The sequence below is a fragment of the Stegodyphus dumicola genome, chromosome 3, assembly GCF_044657685.1.
Source record: "Stegodyphus dumicola isolate Sdum_Otavi_A_Nest chromosome 3, ASM4465768v1".
NCBI lineage: Eukaryota > Metazoa > Arthropoda > Arachnida > Araneae > Eresidae > Stegodyphus > Stegodyphus dumicola.
In genome coordinates, this window is record NC_140770.1 from 250931759 (window position 1) to 250953746 (window position 21988).

At 32.4% G+C, this 21988-nt stretch overlaps 2 protein-coding genes across 6 annotated transcripts in view; one reads left to right on the forward strand and one right to left on the reverse strand.

Annotated features, from left to right (window-relative positions):
* Positions 1–6415, reverse strand: part of LOC118191969 (uncharacterized) — a 205433-nt gene extending 199018 nt beyond the window's left edge. For 2 of the 4 annotated variants that reach the window (XM_085814032.1, XM_085814029.1), the window contains exon 1: positions 6325–6415. The gene's annotated coding sequence lies outside the window, so the exon portion shown is untranslated. Of the gene's footprint in view, positions 1–3513; positions 3651–6324 lie in introns of those variants that run through there. The other 2 variants (XM_085814033.1, XM_085814030.1) reach the window with 1 other exon arrangement.
* Coq5 (ubiquinone biosynthesis protein COQ3, mitochondrial) overlaps positions 1–21988 on the forward strand; it is a 41500-nt gene that overhangs the window by 10528 nt on the left and 8984 nt on the right. For both annotated transcript variants that reach the window (XM_035362835.2, XM_035362836.2), the window contains exons 2-3: positions 4468–4617; positions 18394–18582. In XM_035362835.2, the coding sequence (XP_035218726.2) occupies positions 4468–4617; positions 18394–18582 (339 nt within the window). The remainder of the gene's footprint in view (positions 1–4467; positions 4618–18393; positions 18583–21988) is intronic.

A 21988-nucleotide genomic window follows, 5' to 3' on the forward strand; every position in this document is an offset into this window, starting at 1 on the left:
TTACTGTTATTATGAATAGCGCTTTCAAACTGGTTATAAAATTCTAACCAAGAAGCAAGATCACCATAATATTTACTGATTATCAATTTAGGAAGTTTAACTGTTTTGGTTTCTCTAAAGGTTTGGTTTTCTAGTGTACCTTGAGCAGTTGCAGGAATAGAAAAGGATACATTACTAATATTCATTTCATCTTTCATTAATCTATCAATTACATTAGTTATCTTTTGTTTCCAGAGGATAATTTTTTCTGAATATTCCTCTGACACAGTAATTTCCTCTTCTATATCATCACAATTACAAAGATTTTTCACTTCATCGTTTAATTGTTTTAAATTAGTTTCTTTATCTATTATTTGGGCTCGAAATTCCTTTAAAGTATCTACCTTATTCGTAACATCTATCTCGCTAGAATCCTCCTTAATTAAAGCTTCAACTTTGTTAATTAACATAGTTAACCTAGACCTAACCACGCTACGCTCCTTTCTCAACTTAGGTAATTCCGACATTTTACAACAATTCAAATTTCAAACAAAACATCAAAAAAAAGCCTGCCTTCACTTCCTGCAAAATTCCACAAATTCCCAAACAAAGCTTGCAACTAAACCACTAGAATCCACAGCTTCCGAGACCGACTCTGTCTCCTCACTGGTGGCTCCAAAAAAATGTGAAGTATGCTCCTTCAAAATTGCTCCACATTTTAAATAAATACATTTAATTACATTATATTACATAGTACAGTTACATAACAAATACGCGTTACACAGCTCTTCACACTACATTCTCAAAACCCACGCCAACTCTCTCTCAAATCGAAACTTTTCTCACACAGTTGAGGGTGCTACAACGCCCTCTATGGGAGATCTCGACAAAGGATATGCCTTTATCCATTTTTTTGCAGCAATTTCACTTTTTGTTTGATGGACATTGAAACATACTTTTGCTTTGTAGATCCTTTGGGAGCTCCAGCATCGGAAATTCTATATGACATAATCGAAAGTTTAAGCTTACTTTTATAAAATTGCTCTAACAGTTTGCAAAAAATAATAAGCCAATTCAAAGATTAAGGAACAACGCAATCTGCAACATTAACTGAAATAGACAATCAGATAATTTTAGCTTATACCGTCCATTATACATTTTCTAAAAAATTTTCTAAATATTTTATATGTAATAAACATTTATATAGTAGCATGAGTTTTTAAGTCTCCATACATACAAATTTTAAATAGGTCATTTTCTTTAATGCAGCTGGAGAAGAAGGTTCTGTGGCAAAACTTTTGAAACTAATAATGAAAGTTTATAAAAATTAACATTGACTGCTGTTGTTTGAACTTCTAATGCTAAATATTCAAAATTCTGTATCTAATAATATTAAATTTTATAGAACATTTAAAATTAATATTTTGACACTGGTAAATATATAATTATGAATTTTTTCAGGTCTAATTTTGCATATTATGGACCCTAGCCCCTCCCCAAGAAAAATGATCTTTAAAAGATTAAGAAATAACTTATTAATTGAAACTTTCTTTGATTGTGTTTGAATCATTTCTTAGCCAAAATTATGGGTGTACCACTAATTTTTAAAAAATATTCAGTCGTACAAGTTTTAAAACACTCTATATAAGATCTTTCCTTCCACAATTCTGTTTGCAATGATCATTTCTCTTGCAAAGCCAATACAGTCAAATACCAAAAATCCGCCGACCTGAAATCCACGTTGCCTTTCAAAATATAAACATTCAGTGTATATGTTCCGGAAACCGCAACATTGAGTACGAAATATCGAAGAAAAAATACTTACCGAATAATAATGAGCCATAATGGAAATACCAAATTATTGACATCATGATAAAAGTTTTTTTCCCTCTAATCTGTTTCGAGGTAAAAAAGCAGACGATTCACTCAATTCTTCTTTCAAGTTCACGATTCACGCTGTTGTACTTTCTGAGCTTTGTTATTTCATAAGATTGTTTAGTGCTGCTTTTTTTTAATCCAGATATTTTGTGGATAAATTAAGAATATATTAAAAATTTCAGCCCTTTTTAATACAATTACAGATAAGAAATACATTCATACATACAACGTTGAAAAACGTAAGCACGTTTCACTGACTGACGGTAATGCAAAAAGTGCAAATTTTGCAAAAGATTGAGGCAGGTGCTACTCCTCGGTTTATAGCAGAATCATATGGAATTGCAGCACGATTGTGTATGATATACGGAAAAATAACGAAAAGCTGTTGAAATTTTACAGCAACAGTGATTCTAGCACTGGAATCCGAAACCAGAAATCTTTGCATGAGGCGAAATCGGCAAACCTCGATGCTGTGTACATATAATACAATGAATAATATAATCAATTTATATATGTAATAATAATTTAATGCATGTAATAAATTATTACAATAATGTATATAATTTGATTAAATGCTTTGTGGATTTCGACTTCTATTGTATTATAAAAATCTAAACAAGAAGAGGACTATATTTATATGTGATACCCTTATAAAAGTTCTTTTAAACTAATTTTAAAAAAGATTTATGTGTTAAAAAATTAAATGCAGAGCAAAATATAATATTGTTTTTGTCAAACAGCCTAATCAAAGTAAGATATGTGATCACATAGGCTGAGCCATATTCTATTTTGGTTAGCTGATCACTAACATTTCAATGGTGTCACACATATCATCTTAAAATTCGTATTCTTTACTGCACATCATAATCACACCATATTAATTTTTCTGCCTGCTTTATTTTTGTCTCTCATGGTTGCCAAGTTTACATTTTCTTAAATCTTTGCATAGCAATAATGCTACTTTGTTACAAATAAACTAATTCTACAAAAATAATAAAATTTTGTAATCTTTATCTCGATGAGCATCATTTATTTAGACATTATGGTAATAAAATTCAAAAACTTATAGAGTACCTCACTTTTATTCTGTTAGATTAAGTGTCAAGGAACCTAGTGAATTGTTATGTAAATTATCGCTTAGTTCAAAGGACAGAGATCATAAATTCAAGAAGAGTAAATTACTCTTTATTTACTCAAAATAAGATTAAAAATCGGCCTCTTTCTTAGGGCTTACAACAAAGCCTCCACTTGGGCTTAAACTGAAAAGTAAGAACTAATTATGACTAGCTAAGAGATTTAGTCAAAGCTAACACAATTCTAACATATTTGGCCCGTAATCTAAACTAGCCGGTGAACTATCAAAAGGCATGTAATACTGTGGCCAAGCATAACAACAGCTTAGAGAGACGTAGCACAAAGGCAAACGCGCTACTCAGGATTCTTAACTCTCTGTCTTGAAATCAGTTGAACTTTCCCTTACTATCATTTCTTCCTCATTTGCATTCAACGCGATTCTAAAAACTCATTCTGGTAGGAAGTTGTAAGTCGAAACGAGGTAAGATAGAAAAGGTTCACTAAATTAAAATAACTGTTATAAAATTAAAATATACCTTACAAGGGAATTGAAGTTGGGGAATGTGTGATCAAAAATAGTACCTGTTTCTCAGATTGCTTCCGGAATGGCCATTGCTGTTGAATAAACAGGAAAATTCTGCATGAAAGCTGCAGATGGCAAAAGTCTATGGCAGAGAGATACCTAAACACTAATAGAAAGTTTTATTCACAGCTAATGAGAAGAAATGAAGCATGTGTTCATAACTGTAACCTAAAACAATAAAAAAAAAAAAAAACATTATTTGGAAACACTGTGAATTCCTTTAATTTCATGAGCTCATAACCCAAATAACTGTCTGGAAGGTTATGAGCACCAGTTTTTGTGATGAAGAAGGACTATTGCATATTGCTTTAATATTAAAAAATGTGAAGATGATAAGAATTTCTAACGCTAATCTATAGACTAATCAGAGTGTAGCCTAATAAGTTTAAAAACCATAGCACATTTAGCAGAAAAGAAGTTTTCTGTATAGGAATGCTGCAGTACACAACACTCAGATTTTCCTGTCTGTTACTCAGCAGTGCAAATTTCAGCTTTTGCTTCTCCATATTCACGAGACCAAGTGTCTTCTTGTTTTAAGAACTGAAGAAGCATTTTTGTGGGTCATATTACAGCAATTATGATCATCAGAAAGATACCAATTAGTAATATTTTGAAAGCTGTAACAAAATATTTCTTCTATTGGAATCCTACCTTTGACAGATTGTTGTGTTAAGAGCATTGAAGTCAGGAGGAGCTATGTAGAAAACTGAGAAAGTAATTTTATTTATCTCGTATAAGTGTGCTAATCTTAAAATTTATTGAACATCCTAGTACTGTCTTTCATCTTCTTTGGGTATTGAATGAACTTACACCATGGTAAACATATCTAAACAATGTTCTGGGTGATGAGACAGTTAAATGATAGATGAATTTGACCACAGTTCACAGTAAATACTTTTGGATTAAAAAATACTTTGTATTTATGTTTTATATTTTTTCTATGTTCTGTTTAGTTCAAGCAGTTTTTACAAATGTTGCATCTAAATATGATCTGATGAATGATGTGATGAGTGTGGGAATACATAGACTCTGGAAAGATTATTTTATTCAAATCCTTTCTCCAGAAGAAGGAACTCAGCTACTAGATGTGGCTGGTGGAACAGGTAAGGATCATTTATATAATAAATCATTACAATAAGCTGTAAATCGCTGGATATAGATCAGTAATAGTAAGTTCAAAATATTTTAAATAAAAATAAATGTTTGCTAATATATTGTTATCCAGATTGAAAGATCTCACTCGAATCTTGGACCTCTCAAATATGTGTCAAGTATGCTTTCAGTTACAAAATGAAGGGCATGTGGGGAGGAAGGAGAAAATAAAAATAAATAAAAAAATTCCAATAATTGGGTTGTCATTTCTGTATAGGCAAAATACATTTTGATGCAGGTAAGAGAATTTTGTTTTTATTTTGACAAACAAAAAAAAAAAAAAAATACCGTTACAAAATTTTATTCAATGCTGGTAAAATTTTAGAAACAGTAACAGTTGACAACTGTTTAGTAAAACAGTTGACAAAATATTTAACACTGAGTATGCTTTTAAAGAAGTTTTAACCTTAGGATTCCTAAATGGAATCATCAATTACAAATTTGGCGGTCCTTAAGAGTCCTTGGGTTTTTGGAATCGATTTTTGGTTTTTAAAAACCTTAATTTTGGCCAAAATCGGCAGAAGGTCCTTAATTTTAATCATCTGAAATTTCTGTCTGTTTTTATGACTGCCATTTTTAGTGTGAATTAGCATTTTAGAGGAATATTTTTGGCGATTCACTGACATGTGGTTATCTTTTGAATGGGTTCATGGGTTATAATTTGTTCCTAATTCTAATATAAATGTGAGATACTCGAGTTTCTAAGTAAGAAGTCAAACATTAAGCAATTCAAAATTAATTTCTTTTAATGAAGAGCTCTTAAACAATTTTTTGCTTTTCGGGATGTGAATTCTCTTATTAAACAGTTCTAAATTTGGCGACTTATCAACATTTTGGTGATTTTAAGACCACTTCCTATAGAAAATTTTTAATTTGGAGATCTGGGAATTTTTCGATGATTTTCTTTTAAAAATTGTAACATTGATACCTTTCATTAAAATAATGATAATATATTGAAATTATATTAAAAATATTACATTAAAATAAAATATTTTTATTTTTCGCTGTCATATTATAAAGTTCCATTTTGGCAACTTCTTATACAAGATTTTGAACCAGAAAAATAAACAAGGTATAATGCTATAAAGTACAATTTATGAAAAAGTTACAAAACTAGCTATGTAATTAATTAAAAATGTCTTCTTTTTAATATTTTCATAGTAAGAGTTTTTGCCATGTAATTGTCTCAGAATATGCATCAGTTTTTCTCTATAAAATTAATTTTACACTTTTTCCTTCTTCTTCTTTTTTTTTCTCAAATATTTCTGGCTTTTTGCTGTTACAGAATTGGTAGGGATAATTTTTCTTTAGGATTTTAGACATTGCAGCTTGGAAAGTGTAGAAGAATTTGAAGGCAAGATTTATAGACCCGTGATTCTAGAAGATTCCAGAAATAAGTGACAAAATGAAAAATGTTTCCATGGTATTAACATGTAATGGATGTATTTTACACAAAGTTTGCAATGAATTTCTTACTTTTGGAGAACGTCTGAAAGACTGATACTAGAATCTTTATCTTATCATTTTTATCTTCCCTTTATTTTCTCTTTTTTTCACTAGACACAAGCATGGAAAGACCAGAAGTGCTTATAATCTTATCACATAGACAGGCGTTATAAAAAGGAATTTTTTTATTAATAAAGAAATTGAAAACTTACAATTTGAAAGATTCATCTAATATGTCTTTTGTAGGGGTCTTCAACTTTTCATACCGGAGAGCCACATCAATAAATTAACAAAGATCCACAGACCACATGTCTGTCAAAAAAATAGTGTAATCAGAAAATTTATATCAAAAAGGGAGGTTTATTTTGCAAGACTACAATTGATTCTAAGCAAAGGGATAGTGTTACAGATTTGCATATATACGTACATTGGTTCCAAAAAGTCAAATAAAAATCGAATTAAAATGTTTTGCAACTTTTTTTAACTATTGAAAAAAGTATAAAGATGATTACACAGAACGATGTTACAAAATGCATTTACAATTAAAAAAAAAAAAAAAGAAGAAGAAGAAACTTACATTACTCGCGGGAGATAGTAATTACTTTCGTTTTAATGTGAAATTTAACATTGTTTTTGCTTGATTAAAGCTTCAATATTTGGTTTAATCTGTGTTGTTGCAATTCGTAAAGTTTCCTCCAAATATCTGTTCTTTTCGATTTTAGGATTTTCATTTTACAAAAAATCTGTTCACATATCTAGGTACTGCCAAAGATAGAAGACATGAAGAGTGCATGTTTATGAATTCCTGGATACTTGTCTTTGGTCACGTACTTCGAATAAAAATAAATTAATGTAGGATTTTCAAGAAACTTGCATTTTACTGCAGAATCACACTGTAAACTTATAAATTCTAACTGAAGTTCAGGTGGAACACTTCCAACATCTACTGAAAATGGCAAGGAGAATATTCTGATAAAAATTTCATTTTCATGAAAATCATAAAATCTGCTTTTGAATTCTTCTTTCAAATTTGAAATGCCTTGCACATAATTATTTTATTTTCATGTTGTAGAGTTCTTCACTCACTCCATCAATTTTGGAATTCTTATTTAGCAACTGACTTTCTTAAAAGATTAATTTTGTCTCAAAAGCTTTCACAAGGTAATAAAGATTATGAACAAGTAGATCTTTTCCCAGTAAGCAATAGTTCAAATCATTGAGATGATATGTAATATCAACAAGAAAACGTCAAAAGTCCCTTAACCATTTCTCATCACTGAGCTCGTGAATAGATTTCCCTGTAGAGTCCATGAATTGCTGAACTTCGCTCTTCAAAGAAAACATATTATTGAAGCATCTTTCCTCGGTACAAACAACGTACTTCAGTGTTATACACAACATCACCATATTCAGCTTCCAAATTACTCAAGAACTGCTGAATTTGCCTGTGATTAAGTCCTTTAGACTGAATGAAATTAACCAGTTTTACAACAACATTCATTACATGTTCAAAGTTTGAGAAGGACTTCTTACAAATTTTCTTGGTGGATGATGCAGTGGAAAGTCATCATAGTATTATTTCCACTTGCCTTCATATAAGATTTGAGTAATTTTGTTAGTCCTATTTTCTCTCTCGTCATAGATTTAGCACCATCTGTGGTTATAGCAGATATATTACTGAAGTCTAACTCGCATTTACCCAAAGTTTGTGTCAGACTCGAATACAAATCTGTTCCTCGTGAACGACACTGGCTAATTCCTCTACAATTGTGAAGTCTCTATCAATGCCACGAATAAAAATGGCTACTTGTGCAATATCTGTTGATTCATCCATTGCTACAGAATAAAACTCAAATTTTTTGCATTTGAATTTTAATATGCTGAATATATCTGTTGCGAGATCCTCTATGCGTCTCACCACTGTTACACCAGACAAGCTAACATTTTATACAACTTAAGTCCATGTTGGACAAAGCATATCAACTGCACTCTGAAGACATTCTTTTACAAATTCTCCATCGACAAAGGATTTTCCATGCTTAGCAATTTTTTCTGCTATCATGTAACTAACACGAACACTATTTTCAGATTCTTTATTCGTTGTGGTGAAGAAAGGTTCCTGAAAATTTTGTTTAAATTTTAATTCACTCACTTTATTACTTCGAAAATGACTTTCCAATGCAGAATATGTCACATTTATATGCTTAGTATCATAATGTCTCTTAATGTTATATTCCTTCATCACAGCTACACTGTCGCTGCAAATAAGGCAAACTGCCTTACCCTTATGTACAACAAAGCAAATAAATATCTGACCACTTTTATTAAAAAAATTGCACTTTTCCTTTAACTTTTTTTTTTTTCCATAAATCACAGCTTGCCATTGTGTACTCATTCAAAGACCATAAATGCTTCTGAATTTTAGAATGGGGAATGAGCATGAGTAACCTAGCTTAAAATCAACTGTAGAAAATTTGCTTATCACGCAATCAAACAGGATGTTTACGATCACCGTTCCCTTTGACAATATTAGGAGAAATAAAATTCTGTTAATTTATGCTCCCTTTATAGTAGCAGCATTCTCAAAGTCACCTTTGGCGAAGTATTGACGAAAGATTGATATCTCTTACAAACCTGTTAGAAATAAAAATCTACCCATTTTTATGGAATTGAGATTTTATGCATAGTAATTTTTTTTATTTTTAGTATCACATAAGATGAAGTGAAATTCTTGAAAAATCGTCATTTTCAGAAAATTATATTTCAAATAATATCAAGCATGTCAATAAAATGTTTTAAATATCAAGAAAAAAGGGGGAAAAAAGTTTTTTTTTTACAACAAAAAGCTGACAAGGCAGTTTTTCTTTAAATCAAAATTTCTTAAAATTTTTCAATTTTTCTTCAAATTTAAATCTGGGGCCACTAAAATGCCTTCAGCGGACTATGGGTTGAAGACCCCCTATCTTAATGCATCATACACAGAGTTGGCGCTAGATGCAATCTCTGTTGATCCTAAATTCTGCTGCCTAGTGCCTTTTCTAAATTTTGCTTCCAATGCCGACTCTAAATTCTAAACATTTTGCCATTTATAGATATTGTTGCTTAGTGTGTCACTAAATTCTAAAAATTCTGCCATACCAGCTCTGTAACTGGCCCTCACCATATATATTTCATATATCTTCTGAATGTTCATATTACTAAAGAAATAAAATTAGCAGCTTTTTCTATTCATTCTAAATGCTTTTATTTTTATTTATTTATTTATTTTTAAGAATAACAGAAATCCTTAATTAAATCCAAAATTTCTAAAATAAAAAGGAAACATGTTGAAGAAAGGAACTGAATATATAAAGAAAATTATTCTTCAAAGATATATACATATATATCTTCAAAGATATGTACAGTTATTATTATGTAAATTTCCCAGTTAAGGATTTCAGCCTTTACTATAATTTCCCATTTCTGTTTCCTCATATGATAGGGTTACTGAGCCAGCTTAAATTAAAATTAAATTGTATAGTCTTTGAATACTAATTAAGACACAATAACTACTAATAACTTTGAATACTAGTCCACATTTTTAGTGTGAATTTGACTGATCTTGTTTAATTACATCACCATAAGCTGTAGTTGATTTTGTTAGCATCAGAACATACCTTTATGTTCTAAGTTCTATTTAAATGAGAGGCTTATTTAAACCTTTGTCTGGCATTGTACTTACTTTTAGGCATAGAGATAATTTTCTTCATGTCTGTCAGAGGCTTTTGAACTATTTAACCTTTACCAGATCAAGGAAACCCTCATAGGCGCATTGTGGAGAGGTTGACAAGTTAGGAGATAAAGCACGCAGAAAATAGTGAGAACATTGGTTTGCATATTGAAACAAAGTTCTGATTGTTAGAAAAGGTGCTTAAAGAGATGGAAATCGATATAAATTAGCCAAAATGTCTGGAAAGAGACTTCAAATTAAAAAGACACATAAATATTTTGTTAAGTGCTGTTGTTACAAAACATAAATGTTTTGTAGTGTTTTATTGTGTAATTATCCAAATATCATTTAAGAATAAATGTTATAAATTACATGTATTTTAATCTGTGAAATTTTATTAGATTGTGATTTTAATAGGGCTTTTTTAGCAAATATTGTTTAAAAATAAATAAAATTTAATAGAGGCTGTGTAAATCCATAATGACTAAGGTTACTTAATTACCTAATTTAATTATTTATAATTAACTGCTTGCTTATTGAACCTTAAAGTATGTTAACTAGGTTAACTCTGCACGAAGCTATGACACTAACTGCGTCAGACAGAGCCCATCTAACTTTTGAAACTTGTCAACTGTGCCTACATCAGGCCTTTCAGGTTTGTTCTAATCAGCAAGTCTCTCTAGGCAAGCAGCAGCAGTGACAACATCCAGTCTTTTGTTATAAATCATGCTGATTATGATCTTACTTCTCATTTTAACCTATGCCGTTTGACATAAAATCTACTGAGCAAGTAAATCTAAAAAATCTATTGATCAAGTATGTGACAAAATAAGACATAAAAAAAATCAATGTAAAGCTAACTGTTAGTAAAACATAAATAAAATGTCACTTATCTTCTTTCAGATATGTCCAACTATTATCAGTGTAAAATATTTATAGCTACTTGATTAATTTCATAAAGTTTATTTTATTCTCAAACTTATAAATAATTATGTTAATTAGTTCATGTTTTATAATAATGCATCCTACTTATGGATCTATTTTTTTTTATTTGTAGGATTGTATTACAAAAGTAAAATTCAAGTATAAGTAATAATTTTAATTGAATTTATTCACCCATTTGCTCATATATTCTTAATTTTTTTTTTCATAAGTCGTCCTTAAAAGTACTTAACTTCCATGTTCTGAAATGTGTACAAACCCTAATTTGACCTTTTAGATAAAATTTTTTTGCATTTTGCTTTTAATTTTATGATAATATCTGCTTTTTCATAGACGACAATTAGAATTTTTTGCCCGGAGTTAATGTACCAAAATACTTTGATTAGCAACTTTACTTATCTGAGAGTGACTTTTGATAATAATTTAACCTTTTCACATGGGCTCGAGAAAAAGTTGTTCTTTCATTGGGGGCTTTTGGCTCAGCGGATATGGAAAGGGGCAAAAATTTATCAGATCAAGTTTTAACGAAGAGTTGATTAGTGCTTTTTTGTCAGCAGGTAACAAAAAAGTCAGTATTTCCTTTCAGTCCAGTTCCAAAGCTCCAGGAAGTATGCTTTCACACTGCAAGTAGTTAAATGCAGTTTTCCCACAAAACGCAGTTTATTATTTTATCTTCAGATGAAATGTATGCTACAACTAGAAAATTTTATTCCAGAAAAATGTTTTATTTTATGATTGAAATAAATTTTTAAACTTGCACTTAGATTAAGTATTGAAAAATAAGCAAAGCAATCAAAGTTAAATAAATATATTCACTTGTCACAATATAGAAAATTCAGTGATTTAAAATGTCCAAACATTTCTTTGAAACAATATATATGCTAAAATGAATGCTAAAATTGCTTTGGAAGTATCAGACTGTTATGCGAAATTTTCAGATCGCAAGCTTTTTATTGTTGCTTTCTTTAGAAGTAATAAAGCTGGGAATGAAGACTCGTACTGAGTTAATGAGTATTAATGAAGATTTGTACTGAGGATTAAATTCAGGGAACTAAAAAATGGTACACAACTGAATTCCTGTGTACATGTTTAGCACCCTAATATCCTGTTTGATTCCCCCCTTCCAAAACACAAGTCATGTAGCAGTGTATACAGATGGATCTAAGTACCAGGATCACATCAGTATGCCTTTGTGAGCGAGAATAAGATTGAGGGAAGAAAACTTCATCTCGCTTATACCATTGCTGCTTTGCTATTAGCTCTATCTTTCATAGATAAACAACATAGGAAAAATTTCATTATCTATACAGACTCACTTAGTGTGCTAAAAGCTCTCGAATCGTATGTGAATAACACAAATGCGTTATTCGTAGAAGTACTGAAGCTCAATATTAGCTTCAAGGGCAAATGTTACCAGATTCCTTTATTGGTGGCTACCAAGCCATGTTGGTATAAAAGGAAATGAACTGGTGGATATCGCTGCAATATACGCCTGTTCCCTATTTAGATATTAACACTGATTGGGAGGAAAATTCTGATGAAATGGTAAAAGCTTTGGAATGCACAGTTAACCAATAAATTGTGAAATATAAAATATAAAATAGAACATTGGAAATATGCCCTAAACCAAAAGGAACTGGTCCTTCTGACCTCACTAAAAATCGGCCACACAAGGCTAACACACAGATACCTATTGATGGACAAAACTGAACCAGTATGTGCAGTTGCAGCACTGTTTGAACCATTAAACACATTTTAATTGATCATCCAAATTTTAATTTTAATACTTGTGAGATTTCAGCAAAAGATTTAGTTAGTAACTTTTTAAAAGCTACAAAGTTTTACCATGCTATTTGAATGCCCTGAATCCAAGTTGGGTTTCAGAAGATCTAGCCAGGATTTAGTTTATATTCATATCAAAATTTATCCTTTGGCTATAGAATTTTATATCTGTATTTCATGGTTTTCATATCCTAGATTTTCTTAAAAGAATTTTTTGTTTGATTTTATTGCTTGCTATTTTATACCTATATGTAACGTTGTCTTAAATTTTCATCGTGAGTATGCACTGAAGGGTGCGTGTGTTCTTGTCTGTATTATTTTAAGTTTTGAAAATACACAACCTTTTTTTTTTGGCACAACATAACCCCCATGGGTTTTGTGTCAAAAACACTCTAATCAACTAACCAAAACACAAGTCTCACGTAAAAATTACTTTCTGAACACTGCCTGTGACTCAGAGGTCAAGACCGCTGAATACTGGTAGTTTGAGGCCAAGCAATTGGTCTGACTGCATGATTGGTTTTCGTTGTTTTCCCCATGTGAAACTTGAATACAAGCTCATTTCTCTTAACTGTTCTCCACGAAGGCATCCTTTCCCTTCAGTAGGCAGCCTCGTGTACTTTCCCATGTTCAGTTAACCTAAACTTCTGAACAAATTGATACAGATATCATATTATAAAGGGGAACATATAACAACGGATAAATTAATAAGTATTGAAACTTTTTAAATTTTGAATTATAAAATGTTCTACACTAATTGCTTGAATAAAAATTCATATGTCATTTGTTGCACAGTTGAAATTTATTTTGTCATCAAAATTATTCATAAAAGAAAGGTTTTCTAAACATAGTTATGAGATGCTCATAAGTTTAGGTTTTTTCCTTTACAATATAATTTTATTTTTATTCATTAGATTAAAGAAAAGGTTATCTGCCTAAGAAAAGTGGGCTTTTGTGGAAGACATTCGAAAAAATTGGCTTATATACCCTTTACATATGTGAGAGAAAACAAAAATTCATGTAGTCAATCCGTTCATCGAAATTTGAATCGGGTTGAATTATCAGTGTTAAAGAAATTTTATCTGCTTGGTCACTAGTTATCATTTAGAACATAACAAATCAAAATTACACTGAAGTAAACAGTAGTGGCATATATGCCATTTAGAAATAACGTTAAAATTAATTTTCATCACCTAAAATGTTTGTGTTCATTACACTACCTTTACATGCACATTAAAAACTGGAATAAATTGAAAAACAACTATGAAAAGAATAAAACAATGTAAATTTCCTTTATATTTAGCCATTATTTAAAACTGAATTCGAAAAAATGATAACTATCAACTGAAAGAGCTAGTACCGTAATTTTGCACGTATAGTCCGCAGACACGATTTTATATAAAAAAAATTTCAAAAATCATCAGATAGTCCGCGGACTATACGTCTGAAATTACGTTTTTTTAATATGGCAATATTCCCATGCTTTTTAAACGCATCCTTTTGTTTGCGCCAATTTCTCACCGCTTTCTCGTCCACTTCAAAATAATGGGGTAAAATCCTAATATACGGTGCAGCCTTGGCGCGACTTTGAAAATTATTGCCAAAACCAAAAATGATCCAAAGAACGTCTATATATATAGTATACACACATAGTATATGTATATACACACATAGTATATATACTATATACATAGTATATACTATGTTTAACTATATATTTTCTTTGAATGACCTGTTAACTACTCATCATATATGTCCCAAATATGATGACTGCTCATCATAAAGTCGCCAAATCCCGTGTGCACCGAATACTAGGATTAGACCAATAATGGCCCACTTCTCTATTTCCATCTTTTTCAGCTTTCTCAACTACCTTGAGTTTAACTCAGCAGTCAAACTCCGGCGATGTTTCATCAACGTTATCAAAGATGAAAGACAAAATACGAAAACAAAATACTGTGCAACGTGCTATACTCGTGATAAGTGGTAATGAAATGTGACCTTCGACCCCACTCACTCGGTGTTGCCAAACCACGCTATAAGTAAACGAATCACGCTTTTTTTTTTTTTTTCCGCACTCCAGGTACTTGCTTCTATGGCTCCTAAAAACCGAGCTGACGCATCAATTACTTTTCCCCCTCCCGGCAGTTGCGCTAAAGCATTGCGAAGGATACTGGGATACAAGACTCTGGTTGCGCTAAGTGAGTGCTCATACAAGACTTTCTTTGGCTCATATCCCGGCATCACTTGATGCGCCAGCCTGGATTTTCGGAGCTCTACTTGCTACTACTCATTCGTTCTGCACTATGCTCTATGGTTTACTATCGATGCGATACATACGAATGTTTTCTTGGAATCTCGCGCTTTTTTTATATTTGATCATCGGCAGTTCACAACAGCATGTTTTTTAAATTTCAACGATTTTAACCGTGAACAACCAGCGTATTATCTGCACTGGTAGATAGTCCGCAGCTTCAAAAATTCGCATTTTAAACACAGATAGTCCGCGGACTATACGCGCGAAATTACGGTAATAGTACTTGAAACAGAAAAGAAACTGAAGAAAGATCTTATAATGCAAATGTGCGAGAATCGAAGTAACAAATTATTCTATTTGTTTGCTCCTCCTCTCAACAAAATATTTCCTGGAAGATTACAAATTCACAAACGAACCTTGTGGGTTCAAAACACAGATAACTTCCCCTACCCATTAGACAAATCTCACAAAAGAATGCACTCTCCTGGTTGTTGTAAAATAGTTTTCAAGCCTCATGTCCTAGAATTTCTACCCCTGCAACCAGTAAGAAATTGTCCTAGACCCCTAGTTGCTGTACACTTAGCTCAGGATGTACGTAGCGTATTTGGAAACTAAGTACCGTTTCATTCTAGCGCCGTCGCAGTGCTGTGTAGGCATCCCGCGCATGCGTACTAGTCTTTCTTGTTCACTGACTTTCAATTGTCGCCATTTTGGTTGCTCTATGTTGTGTTTTCAATTTGCTGTGCACATTCAAAATGTTTAAGACAATTAGTTCTCCCGCTGACTGTGAGATTCGTGCCGTGATTAAATTTTTGAACGCGAGGAATGTTAAACCGGCCGAAATTTATTGTCAAGTGACAGAAGTTTACAGTGAATACGCGATAAGTGATGGAATGGTGAGAAAGTGGGTAAGAATGTTAAATGCAGGTCGAACAAATGTCCACGCTGAGGCTCGGAGTGGTCGGCTTTCTGTTGTCACCGATGATTTGGTAAGGAAAGTTGATGAAGCAATTCATGAGAACAGACACTTCACAATGACAACTCTTTCAGAGGCATTTCCAGAAATTTCACGTACTGTTTTGTTTGAAATTGTGTCTTGAAGCGTGAGCTTGGTGGCAAGCGCTTTGGATCTGACGATGACATGAAAAATGCTGTGGAGTCGTGGTTATCAAAACTGGCGGGAAGTTTCTTTGACGATGGTATAAAAAAACTGGTCACCCGCCATGACAAGTGTTTGATCATTGGTGGAAACTATGTTGAAAAATAGTTTAAGACATGTATTTTCATGTAAAAATAAAATTGGATTCGAAAAAATTGTTTTACTTTTTTTTTTTTTTTTTTTTTTTCAAAACGGTACTTAGTTTCCGAATACGCCTCGTATATGCCCCAGCCCTTGCGAAAAGGTTAAGTTGAAAACTTCATTTTGAGCAGCTTACAGAACGTGTTTCAAATAGACTTAAGCGTTCTTAAGCATTTAGTAGGATGTATCTGGGGGTGTGCATGGTCCAGTCTTAAAATAACAATTAATACTTAGACGCTGTTTTTAATGGTGTATTGTTGTGAAGCCCTCATCTCTGCCCTATAAATTTAATAAACTTGAATTGATGCAAAACCAACCAAATTCTTCAATTGATTACAAAAGCTGTGGAGCACACGTATCCATGCAATGTTATTGTTGACAGAAAATATACCCTTCGGGGATATTATGAAAATGAGGGCCTTGGTTATCTGTGAAAAGTTACTGCAGATGGAGGATTTCTACTGGAGAGACTACATCAAACCTAAAAAATTAAAACCCAATATGGATTTATTCAAAAAGTCCGGGACATTAAGAAAGATCTTGAGATTCCAGGTAATATACAACCACTCTTTGACAACCTGAAGCCCCTTAGAGGTGATTAATGTCAAAGTAAGGCTATACCTAGTGAAAACCATCCATAAGAAGAGAGATGTTGTACCAAGTGTTTTGAAATGTCTCACTTGGGACACCATTGCGGCTAGATATCCACCTACTCAGTGGCTGCACATTCCTACTAATGATTCTCAGTTTGACTATCATTTTAAAGTTGAGGTTGGTGTGTTTTCGAATCTTTTTCTTTTTATGCTCTTGCAGGATACATTGGTACCTCATTTGATGGTGAAGTAGTAACCTTATGTATACCCCTAATGCAATTAGCTGTCCATAACATGTTTGCAAAGGCAGTCAATTTTTCTGATTCTAACACAGCCATTCTATCAGTTAGCTCTGTTGAACACCCATTAATATCTGAAATTTTGCAATGTCAAGATTTCCTGGGAATTCTCACTTTAAAGGTCAAACAAATCATTCCTCAGTGGGTGCCTGGCCATTGTGGCCTTTGGGGCAATGAAGGAGTTGACTTCCTTGCAAAAAGATGTGCCAGCTTACTACAACATCTTAACACAGCCATTCCTTATTGGAAGTTTAAAGTGTTTTTAAAAAATTTATGTCTAATATCTTAATGAGATCTTCGGACTCATACAGCTTTAAAAAGTTGGAGAATGATAAGTCCTTTTTTTATTCCTGATAGTCCAAGACACAATGCAGTTGCGGCTTTCCGTGTGTCTAGAGGACATGACTGCCTTGACACCAACCTGCACCGCATAGGTATTTCACGTGATCCTATTTGACAACTGTGCTTCTGAAGAAGAAATGGACAGAGACCACCGATAGTGGGAGGCAAGAACGCTCCTTAAGCAATGACTTTGGTCTTCTTCTTCTTCTTCTTCTTTTTTTTTTTTTTTTTTTTCCCCTTAGTTCTATTTTTTGTAACTACTGTTTATAAGATTTTAGTTCTTTGCAACTTTTTGCCTAGCCATTGGAATTTTTTTAAACTGCTTTTTAGTTGATGGGAAGTACCCTCCTTATCATGTCATTAATTAGCTTTATAATCAAATTTTTTGAAATTCTCATAAAAATTCAGAATTCGTCTAAGCTGTTATTTAATATTACATGGAAACAGAAAAGAAAATTTTATAATTATATGAAAGTTGTACAATTTTTCTTCCTCTATTTTTTTTCGGGAGGGGGATATATAAAGAATAAAGAAGTATAAAAAACAAAAGTTATATAAAGAAGTTTTTTAAACATGCAGTCATATCATTAATTACATTTTTTTGTAAAGCTAAAATTAATACACTGAGCTTTTTCTTGTAATCAGTACATCTAAAAAAAAATCCTTGTATTAAAGAAACAAATTATATTTATCTTCTTATCCAGTTATTTTGAGTTTCATATAAAGTTTTCATAATCAGGATGTTATAATATTGAAGTTTTTGTATTGACTACATAAGCTAGATACTTTGAAGTTAAAATGTTTCTTCTTGTATATTTTGAGGCTATTTAATAACTAAATGACAGTAGGCAGTAACATACAACTTACTTTAGATAAGAAGTTTTCTGTATGATACATTATAATTTTGCATTAAAAATTATATAATATGAATTAATTTACAATTTTTTGCTAACTTATAGAAAGAAATATTTTGTGCATAAAACACTGAATAAGATAATTTATATGTATAAAATTGGCATTTATAAGTTACTGAGGAATTAACTGACTTTAATTTCAGGAGACATTGCTTTTCGTTTTTTGAAAGCAAGCATAGATCATAAACATAATCACAATCTCACCCATTTATTTGATGAACTTAATTCTGAAACAGAAATGGAAAACAGAAGTCATGTTACTGTTTTGGACTTCAACGATAAAATGTTATCCATATGTAAAAACAGAGCAAAAGAATTGGGACTGCATAATTGTAAGTATAACATATACCACATATAATTTACCTTATTGTGAAAAACTAACTAATAGTGAACAATTCTGAAATTACATGTTTAGAATTATTACTTAATAAATTAAGTTCTGAAGGTATTTGAATATCTGCTAGTGATATTTGTTTAATTACATATTTCTCAAAATTTCATATTTGTGTTCATGGGTTAAAAGAAGCAACTACAAATTTCATTTATCAAAATCTCAGTACTTGTATCAATCACATTGTTTCAAACAGTGTCAACTTTTGTAATCCCCTTCCCAAATAAAGTAGCAGAACAGAAGTCACTTTCTTAGCGTCTGGAATTCTGTGCCATTAGATTTTTACATTCTGAAAGCTAATATAATCTTTTTATATTTAAATAAATGTAAAAATAAGGTAGTGCTTTTAAGCGAGATTTGTAACTAGCATTCATAAATTTCCTTTAGATTTTAAAAAAATGCATTTTTCACATCAAATCCGTTATCTTGTTAATACTGGGCATTGAGAGCATACTATGCATGTGACATAAAAACAGATTATATAATATTGTAGATTAATTACAGATAATTATACTAATAATTCTATTTCTTTAGTGACAAAAACAAATTTTGGAAACCTAGTAAGAAAACTCTCAAATTTTTAAAATTAAAAATTTTTCCATGGAGTGCAACTGACATTTTTTCGACGTACTGTTTCCACTCTTACCAGCTACCAAAATACCAGAGTATTAGTGTACACTGCTGGCCACCGTAAATGCAACACCCTGAGGGAAGCATGCAAATAACATGAAATTTACAACATAGATTAGTGGAGGTGAGGTATGCAAATGATTAGAATTTCAGTGCAGATGCACATCATGCGCGCCTGTGGCGCCTCTTCAAAGCGCTATTTAAGGCTTGGAGTTTTCGATGATTTCAAGTTCGGCAATTGTGTTTTTCTTGTGATTTTTTTTTTTTTTTTAAATGATCAATTATGCCTTGTAGTAAACAGCGATCATCGTTTGATCAAGTATCCGAGTTCGACAGAGGAAGGATAGTGGCCTACCGAGAGTGTGGATTATCTTTCAGGGAAATCGGTAGGCGTGTTGGAAGAAACCAAACAACTGTAATGCGGATATGTGACCGTTGGATGCAGGAGGGTACGACAGACTGACGTGTTCGATCGCATCCACCTCAGTGCACCACTTCACATAATGACAGGAACATTGTGTGCATGGCAGTGACGGATTGCTCAGTCACATCACAAACCATTGCACAGCACATTCAGTCTGTAACGCATTATCCAGTGTCTGCACGTACCATTCAACGCCATTTACAGCAGAGTGGTCTGTCCACAAGACGTCCATTGCTTTGTGTACCCTTTATGCAGAACCACAGACGTCTCCGCCGCCAATGATACAATGAAAGAAGGATGTGGACGGCAGAATAGAATGAAATTGTCTTTACAGACGAGTCACGCTTCTATTTGCAACACCACGATTGTCGGATTCGAGTCTGGAGACTCCGTGGAGAGAGGATGCTGAACAGCTATGTTATGCGCTGCCACACTGGTCCTGCACCGGGTATTATAGTATGGGGCGGTATTGGATATCATTCTCGCACTCCTCTAGTACACATTGCTGGTAAACAGACAGCGCAACATCTCCGAGGTGTTGGAGCCAGTTGTCCTTCCTTACCTTCAGAGCTTGCCCACTGCCATATTTCAACAGGATAATGCGCGACCACACGTGGCACGCATTGTCCAAGGGTTCTTCGTCAATCGCCAAATTGAATTGCTTCCCTGGCCAACTCGCTCTTTTGCCTATAGAAAACGTGGTCCATGGTTGCTGAACGATTGACCCAGATTATATCCCAAGCTGCCACACCAGATCAACTTTGGCAACGTGTGGAAGCTGCTTGGTCTGCTGTACCCCAAGAACACATCCAAAGTCTCTTTGAATCAATGCCGATGCGTGTGGCAGTTGTGATCTCCAACAATGGCGGCTACTCTGGCTACTGATTCTGGAAGGAACCACACTTCACAGAAGTCTATAAATTTAATCATTTGATAATCATTTGATATTGGTCAACATGTTATCTACTAAATAAATTTTGTTGTGATATCTCATGTCTTTCTTGGTGTTGCAATTTGGGTGGCCAGCAGTGTATAATCTCCTGTTCTACTGGGTCAATTGACGAAATTCAACTTGCGTTTTTCATGTCTCGAAAACTCGACTTAGGATATGTATTAGATTTATATACATATCCATAACATATAGTATATATAAGTATACATAATATATAGTATTGTTTCAATATAAGTATTTTGACACAAAATTAGACTTTTTCTGAAATGACATGCCAATTTTTTTTTCCATATTTCAATTCTACGTTTAAAATTATGCCAAAGTGCCAAGTTTTGTAAAAATTGCATAAGTAGTTTTTTAAAAAAAAAGCTCTTAAAATTTTAGTTCCTCAGTGTTAATTGAATTTGATATATATTTATTAATATCACTTTTTATGAAACTTACTTGATTTCTTCTTCCAGAATTCAAAATTTAGGCTTAATCCGAACATGATTCGCACATTTTTTATTATTTATTTTAAAATATTTTTTATAAATATCTCGAAAAAATTTTTGCATTTATAACCTATAAAATTTTTAACATAATCTTAAAGTAGATGTATCTTTAAGCATATCTGCAAGAGATCAAGAGTTTTTTTATATAAAATTTCCTAAGATATACATGAATTTACATTTTGGCACGTTTCAAAATTTGGCATATTTAACTCTTTCGCATCGAGAGAGGGCAAAATCTCTTTTCTCCAAACATCAAAAACCCCCTTGTCTAGGAATTTCTTCTGGAATGCTTTTCCTTCACCCATTCAAACTGATTACTATAACGCTAACAATAACCTGCACTGTGTGAAGTTCCCCATTGGGGCAGGATTGCAACTTCAGTCTTCAAAAGCTAAACAGTGATAGTAAACAAAGGAAAAAGGAACGTGCATTAAAATAATAGAACTAACTACTTTTAGTAGCTTCAAAAGAATGATTGACATGTCATTTAACAACACCTGAAAGGAGTAATGCAGTAAACGTGATGGGGGAAAAGCACTAGGTAGGAAATTATTCAGGCATTTCCTGGACGTCGAGCTGATGTTTGAATGCTCGGGCATTTGGGGCGACTTTGATGCGAAACAGTTAATATAAACAATAATAACAAAAATGTGGTTTAAGCACTTTGTTAAAATTATTTTAAAGAATGAACGATTGACCATTTTTCCTCCCGTGCATCAATGAAAAAAAATGTGCATAAGTAGCTAACTATAAATTAAAAATTCTGTCAAGTGGCCAAGTTACGAATTCTTGGCGCAAACTGAAAAAAATTCTCAAAGATAAATTTTTTTTATTTCTCACCAAAAGT